General features: G+C 38.6%; 1 protein-coding gene across 2 annotated transcripts; it reads right to left on the bottom strand.

Moving 5' to 3' along the window:
- Positions 1-240: 240 nt before the first annotated feature.
- On the bottom strand, positions 241-8,403 carry LOC127812925 (J protein JJJ2). Of its 2 annotated transcripts, none has more exons than XM_052353517.1 (2): positions 6,421-8,403; positions 241-626 (listed from the first exon to the last, which is right to left on the bottom strand). In XM_052353517.1, the coding sequence occupies exon 1, from the start codon at positions 8,306-8,308 to the stop codon at positions 6,503-6,505; it is 1,806 nt and encodes a 601-aa protein (XP_052209477.1). In that variant the 5' UTR covers positions 8,309-8,403; the 3' UTR covers positions 241-626; positions 6,421-6,502. The 2 variants fall into 2 exon arrangements, with proteins under 2 accessions (XP_052209477.1, XP_052209478.1); XM_052353518.1 differs by having other exon boundaries at positions 6,449-8,403.
- Positions 8,404-10,702: the final 2,299 nt, after the last annotated feature.

Here is a 10,702-nt window from a genome sequence, read left to right as displayed (position 1 = left end):
GTAGCAACAAGATCAGAGAAAGCAAAGAGATGAAAAATGATAAAGGATAAAAAATATATTTTATTTAAAAATAAATCAATAATTTACTTGATTAACTCAAAAAACTCGTGAGAACTTATTTAGAAAAGTTGGAGGGGGAAGGAGGGGGGTTATCTCAAATGTTGTTAAAATAGTTTAAAAATTGAATAGTATTTAAGCTCTTAAATATTATTAAACACGTAAAAAAATAAACTTCCTAACTTATAATCTAATTCAATAATTTATAAACGTAGTAAGCCAAACACCCCATAGTTGAATCCTTCTAATTTCTTGTTCTAAATTACAATTCCTTATCAGCAAAAAGCCAAGGTACATAAAGGTACCTGCTGCAGGTGGAAAAGAGTTCTATTGCATGTCAAGTGTCGACCATCTAAATCACTCCTCCATTGACAACCTGGAAACATATTTATCTACGCTCCAAAAGCAAACATGAACATGCTGGGCAGAAGTACAATGAACGAACATCCAACTTGCACAATGGATGCGAATATATACAAGAGCCCTCCAAAAAACATCTGTTTTGATGAGTTAGAACCCTCCCATCAATGCAACAAAGGGGCAGCTAGCATCCCTAGAATTATCAACACCTGCATGTGATAGCATATGTCATCAGATAATGAATCACAAAATATAAGGTACATTTTCAGATTCAGCTCTTTGATGAATTCTTAATAGCATATGGTAAATAGGGGCCAATTTTCCTGAAATCCCATTTTATGTTGCATAGGGGTCATATCAATAAGTAGGCAATCACAAATAGAACGCTAGCAGAGAGAACCAGGGCTACAACCTTTCTTTTGTGAGCTTGCTTATAGGATAAGCCAAGCAACAAAGCACTGGTCAAGTTAATAGAAGAAAAAAGAGAGAGAAAAAGGGTAACAAGATGGAAGTGTTATGATGCTCACATAATTATCAAGTCACACACACACAGAGAGGGGATGAGGGGGAGAGAGAACAGATGCTTTATCAAACCGGCTAAAAATTGACACGAGATAAGGAGAACAGAACCAAGTTGCAGCAGATGGCCATTTCAGATAATGCAACTAAGCTTTTGTCATGCAACAGTTGGACTTATTATGTATCAGAATTTCAATATTTTTCTCTCCTTTTCCTTTTTTTTTAATACAGTAAATAAATTACAAGGCAAAAAGAACCCCAAAAAACATCTCCAAAATAAGAGTGATGAGCCCGCCAACCTAAGAACAGAGCTTTTATACATTGACATTATTTCACTCAAGACATGTTAAAAGTTCTAGAATTTTAGATCAAACGGATCCAGAAGCCAAGAAATTGAAAGATCCGGAAAGTGCAATCAACTATAATGGAAGAAAAAATTTCGGAATGGGAGAAGGGGGAAGGAAGGGACAGCCTTACTACCCATTTGATTATTAAAGAGAGAAAAATACAGGGTTTCAAACACACTGAAAAGAGGGGGTTGATTATGACCATCTTAAAGTTGGAGACAGGACATGGATATGTCTCCAGGGGAAGAAGATGATAGGATTGGAAGTAGAGCTGGATAGGAATATTTGGGGGAGTGGCTAGATGAGTAGGGCTTCTTGTAAGTGGTTGGAAGTGCTGGAGAAGTCCTTATTATATGGGACCACAAAATAGAGGAGCTTCTTCTCTACGTATCATTTCTAAGCAAATCTACATTCCCCAAGACTTACAAAAGGGGGGCTGGGCTAAACTAACAAGATAGCACTCACTGTGAGAACTGGAACCTGAGTACCATAACTGAACTACTTGCATTGTTTTGTCCCTTCTTTGAATTGGGTGCAGGTCCAACTCCACTAAAATCTTAACTTACAGCAGTTCCTTCATTTACAGATTTACCTAAATCCATAATCCCTTTCATCAACTATCAGCCGATTGACTAAGGAGTGGGCTGAAACAAAAACTAACCTTCCCTGAAGCCAAAAGAGGCTAGAACGAGTGGAGGAGGAGAGATGGGTCCAAGCAATGTCTTCAATCAGATCATTGTCTTCCATAACCAAGATTTCACCCACGAGATGAAGTAAAAGTGAAAGAAGAAATGGAGAAAAAAGAAAAATGTGACTATTCCCCTTTTTTATCCATTTTATTGGCCAGGGATGAGAATGAAAATGGACAGATGGTGAGATGGACATTGGTGGCTGGTTGAGAAGGAAACAGGAAGAAGAGAGCTTTCTCTATTCATCTTTTTAGGTCCATGGAAAATGACTCTTGTGGCTTTTGGCTTGACTGAGAACACATTAAAAAGAGTTCCGGAAATAGCTGTTTCCAGTCTGGAGACACCCTAGTGACTGAAGGGAGTCAAAGTACTCCAATTTGCTTGGTGTAATTGGGTGCAGTTCTATTCTGAGAGGCATGGTGTTCACCCAATTGCCCAGACAGATGACTTTTCCCAGTTGTATTAATGATTTGAGTCTCATTGACTTGCTGCTGTAAGGTTGGCTCATGCCCTCGGTCATAAGATCCCTTCTACATCCAGGCTTAACAGGTTTCGGGTCTCAGCTGATTGGGAGGAACAATTATCATTTTCAAATATCATGTACGCTTTGCCGCCGCCAACACAACCCCCCCCCCCCCCCCCCCCCAAGCTGATTGGGAGGAACAATTATCATTTTCAAATATCATGTACGCTTTGCCAGCACCAACAAACACCCCCCCCCCCCCAAAAAAAAGACCTGCTCCTGTTTGTTTCCCTCTTTACATGACTGTGGAGTTATTCACAGAGTTCTCCATTCAGCACCAAGTAAAAGAGGGATGCCACCTTGCTTCTTTGAATCTGGTTCCTTCAAGAAAATTTTGAGTGCTTCGTTGGAGGCCATCTAGCCTAACAATGGGGAAACTGAGGATATTATATGCACATAGCCTAACAAGGGGGAAGTTGAGGATATTTAGAGACTTTTCAGACCTTATTGGTTTGATGGTGCTAACAGTTATTTGCCAATATTTTAGTTTTCCCCCTTCAAAGAGTACTGCCCACAAAGCTGTAAGATTCTTGGAATACTTCTGTAGGGCATAGACAAATTCTGGATGTAGGACATGACAAGCCATCATCAGGCAAAAGCAGTAATACAACAACGCACCAAGTTTAACTCCGCCAAGTAGGTTTGGCTATAAGGATCTTCTGTAATGTCATTGTAACCCATTTCATGCCTATGGGTTTTTCACCAAATTTTTCTTGATCTTCCCCTGTCCTCTTTATTACAAACTTCTTCTATTCTATCCATTGTCCTCACTCAAGCATCTATTAGTCTTCTCCTTACATGACCACACCATCTTAGTCGCGTTTCACACATCTTATTCTCAATAAGAGCTATTCAACCTCACAACAATAATACCTCATTTCTAATTTTATCTTTTCTTGTATGGCCACATATTTAACCTAGCATCCTTCATCTAAATTACAGTCACATTGTGCACATATTGGTGTTTTACCAGCCAACTTCCCGTACCATACAATAAGGATGGTCAAATAGCCATCCAATAAGACTTCCTCTTTAGCTTTAATAAATTTTACAATCACATAAAATATTAGATGCCCTTCTACAAATTAATCATTCCGCCTAAATTCTTTGAACAACATCATCAAAAATTACGCTATCTTTTTGGATAAGACTGATCTTTTCTTAGAATAACTTGATCTTCAAATCTCACCATAACATCATCTACATTTCTTTTCTTTTCTTTTTACTGAAAGAAGGGAAACTAGTAAGATAATATCTACATTTCAATTTGCTCAAATCTCTGTGCCTTTTAAATCCAGTGACTTCTTCTAGGTTGGAATTCCAGAAAAGCCTTAATGAGAGCATGGTTTTATTCTTCCCTTTGTTCATCTTATTCTCTTTCACTCTTTTCTATACTGAATTCGAGAGAATCATGCATAAAGAATAGCCACAATCACACCTAGAAGAAATCCAGCTTTCCTCCTGATTTCAAGCAAGAGTTATCCTTGAAACTTAAGCAATTCTCCATGGTGTGCCAAGAAATCAAAGAAACAATCAAATGATTTCTTGCAATGTGTAATGTGTTTTGAGCAACTAAACATTTCACAATTAGAAAACTGAATTTGCTGACATAATCTGAATTCTGTAACAAAGGAAATCTACTTAAAAACCATGATCATGAACAATTGCAAAATAAAATTGTTTCTCTCAAATCTCAGTCAAAAATACCAACACTACCTTCGGGACTAGGATTTGCGGAAGGAAAGAAAAAGAAATTTCTCATATGCATGAAAGATGTATGTATATAAGTTATTTCATTTTCCTTCAACAAAGGTAAATATAATCCCAATCTACCAAATTTAATGTAGCACATGCTGAACTCATTGCTTAGGCTTCGCCTTTCATCATTTCTTTTCTTTGCTTGGATAAGGGAACAAATGCAATGAATTATGCTCGTAAAACATATTTTGCAGAGAACAAAAACAGGTTACTGAAAGGTCATAATTATGTTCTCCGTACATTAGATCCCAAGTCCCTTATGTTCTTTTAGTTCCGTTTCTCCGATTTCAGTAATATAGCAGTAAAAGATGGCATGGACAAAGCTTAACTATAAAGCCCAATGTGAAATGAGTAGGTAAAGGGGTTATAATGTTCAGAAAAATAGCAGCCAGTTATTACACGCATCATTCAACCAGTAGGGCTGTACAATTAATAAAGACACTGAGAATAATGACTTGCAAAATGAAATAAATCATTACATCAAGAGTTTAAATAATTGTTCGTTGAACACGACAAGCATATCAATTACAAAGGCCTTTCATTTCATAATCATATAGCTTTCTTTCTTTTTTATTTTTTATTTTTTATTTTTGACGATGAGTCATTAAATAGAGGCTGATCCTTGGTAGCAACAGTAATGTTGTTCTTTTGTGACTAGAAGATCACAGGTTCAAGTTGTTGAAACAGCCTCTTTCCAAAAAAGCAATGGGAATACTATGTACAAATACAACTCTCACAAAGCTGGAACCTCGTGCACTCCCTTTTTATTTTATTTTATTTTATGAGATCATTACATAAACATATTTCAAGAATTGCAAGCACAATCATAAGTGCATAATTGCATCTCCTAATTACAGGTGAAGTTGAAGACATTAAAGTTGTATGCATGGCTTATCAATTTTGCTTGTATAAATGAAGACACAGCAGGCTTAATGGCAATTGAATAGAATAAAACATATGCATAAACATAAAGAGGCACCAGACCAAAAAGGACACAAACCACCCAAAAAAAAAAAAAAAATGAAGCTGTGAACTTTTTTATACAAGGAGCGAGATTTCAACCAAATGTTTCCAGAGGCATAATGATAGTGAATACTAACCGAGAAAATATTTGATAGCTAGCTATCCCTTGATGTGAAACTCACCAGGCTTTAGATTACCAAGGGAGGAGTAGACTAAAAAGTAAAAAAGATGGCAATCATCAACTAAATAATTATCTTTGCAAATCCACAAGAACTTCCTAATCAGAGATTCAAAATAATCCTAATGTTTAGGCCTCTATACGTCAAGCTAGGGCTTCACAGCAACAACAATCAGATGCCTTAATCCCACCAAGTGAGTTTGGCCACATGTATTCTAAATCTCCAACCGTCTCTATCCATGGCCATGTTAGGGCATTAATAACATTAAAAAAAACTAGAAAATTAGAATAAAGTCCCACACAACAATAAGGAACACAGAACCACCATATAAGCATTCTTAACAAACAAAAGCAATGAGGACCAACATCCCAATATTACACAACAAAACACATATTAAGTTTCAGAAGAGAAGTGCCAAGGACTCAACAAATCAAAGGTGTGCTTCACATTTCATCTTCCACACTTATCATTATAGTTGACATCTAATTGACTGCTAACATGAAGAACTTACATGGAACTTATAACGCATCCATGTGCTTCAAATTGATTAATCTATTTCATCATTGAAAAAGGTAAGGAAAAAACAATTTTCCAGAGGCATAAAATTTTTCAAAGATTTTCAACTCAAAAAGATATATGAGAACTCAACTGTTAAGAATATTTTCCATATTATTCTTATGAGGTTTTCTTATAGGACAGCATCAAATAGTGGGATCTTGCAATAACATAACGAACTGGTTATATAGATATGTTACCTACCAAATCACCCCCAGCCTTTCTTAACTATGATTCCCACTTTATAGTGCATTTTCTAATTTCTATAATCAACTTCCTGACAAGAATGAGATGAGATAAGCATAAAGTTAAAAGCTTCGAATCCTATATCATTATTTCTGTGTGGCAATAGAAAGAATGAACAAAGTTCGTATAACTTGAAACAATATTTGCAGCAAATCCACATGTATTTCATTCCCATCCATAGACCAAAGTGGCAAAGGTATGTATATAGCGCATATGTCTAGTACCATAAAGTCATAAATTATTTATGCCAACCAATATTGAGCAACTCAGGAGGAGGTGAAGCAGGATGAAGTTTGCAGCAATCCTTTAAATGTCCGAGGCCTCTCCACCAGTGAGCAACTCAGGAGGAAGTGAGGCAGGATCAAGTTCCCAGCAGTCCTTTGAAATGTCATGAGCCTCTTCCCCAGAAAGCTTCCTTGCAGGAATCTGATGTGAAAACAAGCGGACATTATCTTCTTCAAGCCATCTGATAGCATGGCCGCCAATCTCCTTTCTCTTAAATACTGTTTTGAATCCATCAACCTTCTCAAGGTAAGCCATGCTTAACCCATGTATCTCACTATAACTTGTTAGAAAAACAACAATGTCATAGCATCTTTTACCCGTAGCTAATGCATTTCTCCCCTCATTGCCCAAAGCATTTTCATTATAAAGTGCCCATACAGAACCCTTCTTTGGATACACCCTATACACTTCTTTTGCTGCTCTTTCAGCATCCATGACATGGGAAAAAATATTCACAGAATTCATTAAAGTCTTCCTTGCAACTTTAAACCTCCCACAAGAAATATGAAATCCCATTTCCTCCCAACAAATCAACCCCTCATCTCCATTACTCTGAAGGTCTAACCAACTCATCCTCAGCTCAAAAGGATTCACCGAAACAACTTCATCTATCAAGCCATAATGGCGCGGCATTCCATCATCATCATCGTAAATGGCCCATACCTGTCCTTTCTTGAAACTCCTCTCCACTCTGTCTTTATCAAAGTCATAGAAATCCGAATCTTCCACTGCCATTTTCTCTGAATCCCGACTTTGCAATGCTTTTCTATGTTGTGTCTCAGTTTCCAAATTCCCACTCTTCCTAGCCCTGCGTCTCTCAATTTCTGGACTCCCAGCCTTAGAATCACTACGCCTCTCTTTGTTCTCTTTCACCTTCTCATTCTCCTTATTCTTTTCTCTCTTCTTCTCCTTCAATCCCAATTTCATCTTTGCATCATGGACCTTCTGCTTTGCTAACAACTGCATTTCCGCTAATGTCATTCTCTCTTCCCCAGGTTTTCCCCTCTTCGGCCTCGGTTTCTCTAATACCTCAATCCCGTCGTCCCTTCCCTTTTTCTTATTCACAATTCTCGATCCTTCAACTCTTTTTGAATCATTACTCAAATCAAAATTCACCGACCTCTGCTTCGGCCTTGCCCTCTCCAAAACCTCCCCAACAGTACTCATTTTCAGCTTCAATTCCCCGCCCCTAGCCCTAATTCTAGCACTAGACCTAGTCCCTGCCCTATCTTCTTCACCACTCTCCGAAACCTCCAGAGCCTTGAAGCTCTTCTTACAACTCGGACACATCAAATTATGCCCCAAATACTTCCTCTCAAACTTGTGCAACAACCGGCAAGTCGAACACGCGGTCCAAAACGCATCAACTTCCGCCTCCGGTTCCTTTCCCCCCTCAGTCACCGCCGACTGCATAGCAATCCTCAACTTCATATCATACTCCTTCCGCCGAATCTTATCGGAGAGCACGCGAAACGCTTCGCCGACGAGCTTGAAAGCCTCCGCGGAGGCAGCGAAGGAGCTCTTGTCCGGGTGGAGAGTGATGGCGAGCCTCTTGTACTGCTTCTTGATGGTGTTGATGTGAGAAAAGGGCTCGACCTCAAGGATCTTGTACCAGTCCGGCGTGGCGGAGGCCTTGGCGGCAGCGTGGAGGATTTTGAAGGCGGTGAGCATTTCGGAGAGGCCATCGAGAGTGGGGCAGAGAGCGTGAGCTTTCTTGGCATATTTGACGGCTGCCTTGAGATTGGAGGAGTTGTATTTGTCTTCCGCTAGGGTTTTCAGGCGGAGTGCTTCTTCCCGCTTACGGTCTTGTTCTGTTTCTTCGGCCATTTTTACAGAGTACAACGCATTGAGATGAAAGCTGCACTGGAAAAAGAGCAGCGATTGCACGGCTGTGTATGGCCCCGTTTGGAACTTGTGGCTGATTTTTTAAAAGTAGAATTATATGTTTTTTTTTCCCTCAACGCTTGTTTCTCATCGTCAGGTGTCGGTGATGGCTGTCATCCCGTTAGAGGTGTCTATATCGTTGGTACAGTTATCAAATTAATAGAAATTTATTAATTAATTAAATTAAATTAAAGAGTAAAATTGAAACACGTAAATTGATTAATTCAAAAAATCGAATTAATTAATAATAATAAAATTAAATTTAAATCTTATAATTCGAACTAAATTGAATAAATGCAAGAAAATCAAAATAATTTATAAAAAATATGCAAAATCAATAAGAATAACTTCATTTTATAAATATAAAAATAATATAATTTTAAAATTCAATAGTTCGATTAATCCAGTTCTTTTAACTAAAGAATTAAAATCAAATTTTTAAAAAAAATTAATTAAACCTAACTAATACAAGGAAAAAAATCAAACAGAATCAACAAATTTATTCAGTTCCATTCGATTCAATTAATTCAGATAAACTGAACTTTTACTCTCCCCTAGGTCCCATGGAGAACCTATTGTCGATTAGCATTTTATATTTTTAGTTTTATTTTTTATATTTTTAGTTTAATTTATCTTAATTAATATTTATTTAATATTTAATTAGCTTAAATCGAGCTTAAGAAATAGTGCTCTATTATTTTAAATTTATAGAAACTTATAGCCAAATGATCCAAATCACTAGTGTTGTTACACGGTTATAACAATAAATTTGTAGATGGGAACTGCCAATGGATGACTTTCATGTGGCTGATTCGAGCGATGGATGACTCACTTGGGGAATGGATGGCTCCTTCAAGCGATGGGTGATGTGTGGATTGTCCAAATGATGAGTAATTATCGAGAGAGATGGGTGAGTCTCCTGGGATGAAGCGACAGTGATGGATGAGCCCCTCGACTAGGTTAAGAGTGATGGATGACCTGCTGGAAAGAAAATCAATTAGGGGCGCGAGTGAGAGTCTTCGCGCGGACCCTCTGATACTTAAATCAAACCCTCGTAGAAGTAAAATGCTTGAAGGCAAAAATGTAAATACGAGAATGAGATACTACATACTGAATAAGAGGAAAAGACCCCCTATTTATAGCAATGGGAGAGGCATCCATGTGTCAAGTGACTCGATTTTCTTGGCGAGTATCTCAGAGGTGGTTTTGACCAAGTCTTGCAGGGTTATTGACGCGAGGGTGCATCGCTGAGTGCACATGCAAGTGTATGCAGGTATGCGCGCAGAGGCCCTCATTAGGCACCCTCGAGAGAACTCCCTGAGGGGTTTGAAGTAGCCCTGAGAGAGGTCTCTCGGGGGGGGGGTTAGCCATGTTGCCACGCGGCAGCATGGCTTTTCTTTGCCCACGCTGCTATGTGGCAGCGTGGGAAAGGGGAAGCGCCCTCTTTCACTTTCCTTTGGCTCACGTTGTTGCGTGACAACATGGGGAAAGAGGGGAAGCGGCCACTGTGGGCACTTCCATGTGGCTTGGGGGCCGCCTCCTGGCTGCTTCATACAGCTAGGTGGCAACCTAATAAGCTGCCACGTGGTGGCTCCTGGAACTGCCATATGGCCTTTTTTTTTTTCTTTTCCTTTTTGACTATTATTTTAACATGTACAGCAATTGCTCCCTACTCTTTTTGTCGAGTTTTCTAGAAGAAAGAGTATTCTACTTGTAGCACTACCCTATTTTTAAGAGGTTATTTTTCCTCCTTTATTTTGTAACAATCTCCTCCTTCACTTCCTCCGTAGCTGTCTTTGGCATTCTACTCCTTGTGTGCCTCTATAAAATGAGACTTGAGCTTCTCATTTGGCCAATGTTTCAACAAGTCTTCAGTGTTATTTGTAGCTCTGGCATTTTCTTATTTTGACTTCTTATAAGCGCCAATGACCTCGAGAAGATGAATTAACATATTGGAGAATTTTCTTCGAATCCAAAGGTGTTCATGATGATTGGCATTCTATTTCCTAGTTTATCGAATTACTTGTAAAATGATGAATGTGATATCTCTTCTTGCAGGACAACGGCTATTGCGCCATTCAAACACTATGCGAGGCGACGTAGGTCCCTTGAGAGGCCGTTGATATTATGCTGCCTTGACGTATGGCTAATCACAAGACAATGATCTTATGCCTTCTCATTATCAGACTACTTGCAAGTCAATGAGATGTGTGTACCTCCTCATTGTCAGGCTGTGAGCGGGACAATGGGCCTATTTTTGTTATAACGTCGCAGCTCCCTAGTTTTCATGCTTGCTGGCATAATGCCTATGTTTGCAATATGTTTTGTTTTCACAGT

Source organism: Diospyros lotus, chromosome 11 (genome assembly GCF_014633365.1).
Source record: "Diospyros lotus cultivar Yz01 chromosome 11, ASM1463336v1, whole genome shotgun sequence".
In the NCBI taxonomy this organism is placed as follows: Eukaryota; Viridiplantae; Streptophyta; class Magnoliopsida; order Ericales; family Ebenaceae; genus Diospyros; species Diospyros lotus.
The sequence above is the reverse complement of the archived record's forward strand: the minus strand, read 5'-3'. Positions and strand labels throughout refer to the sequence as shown.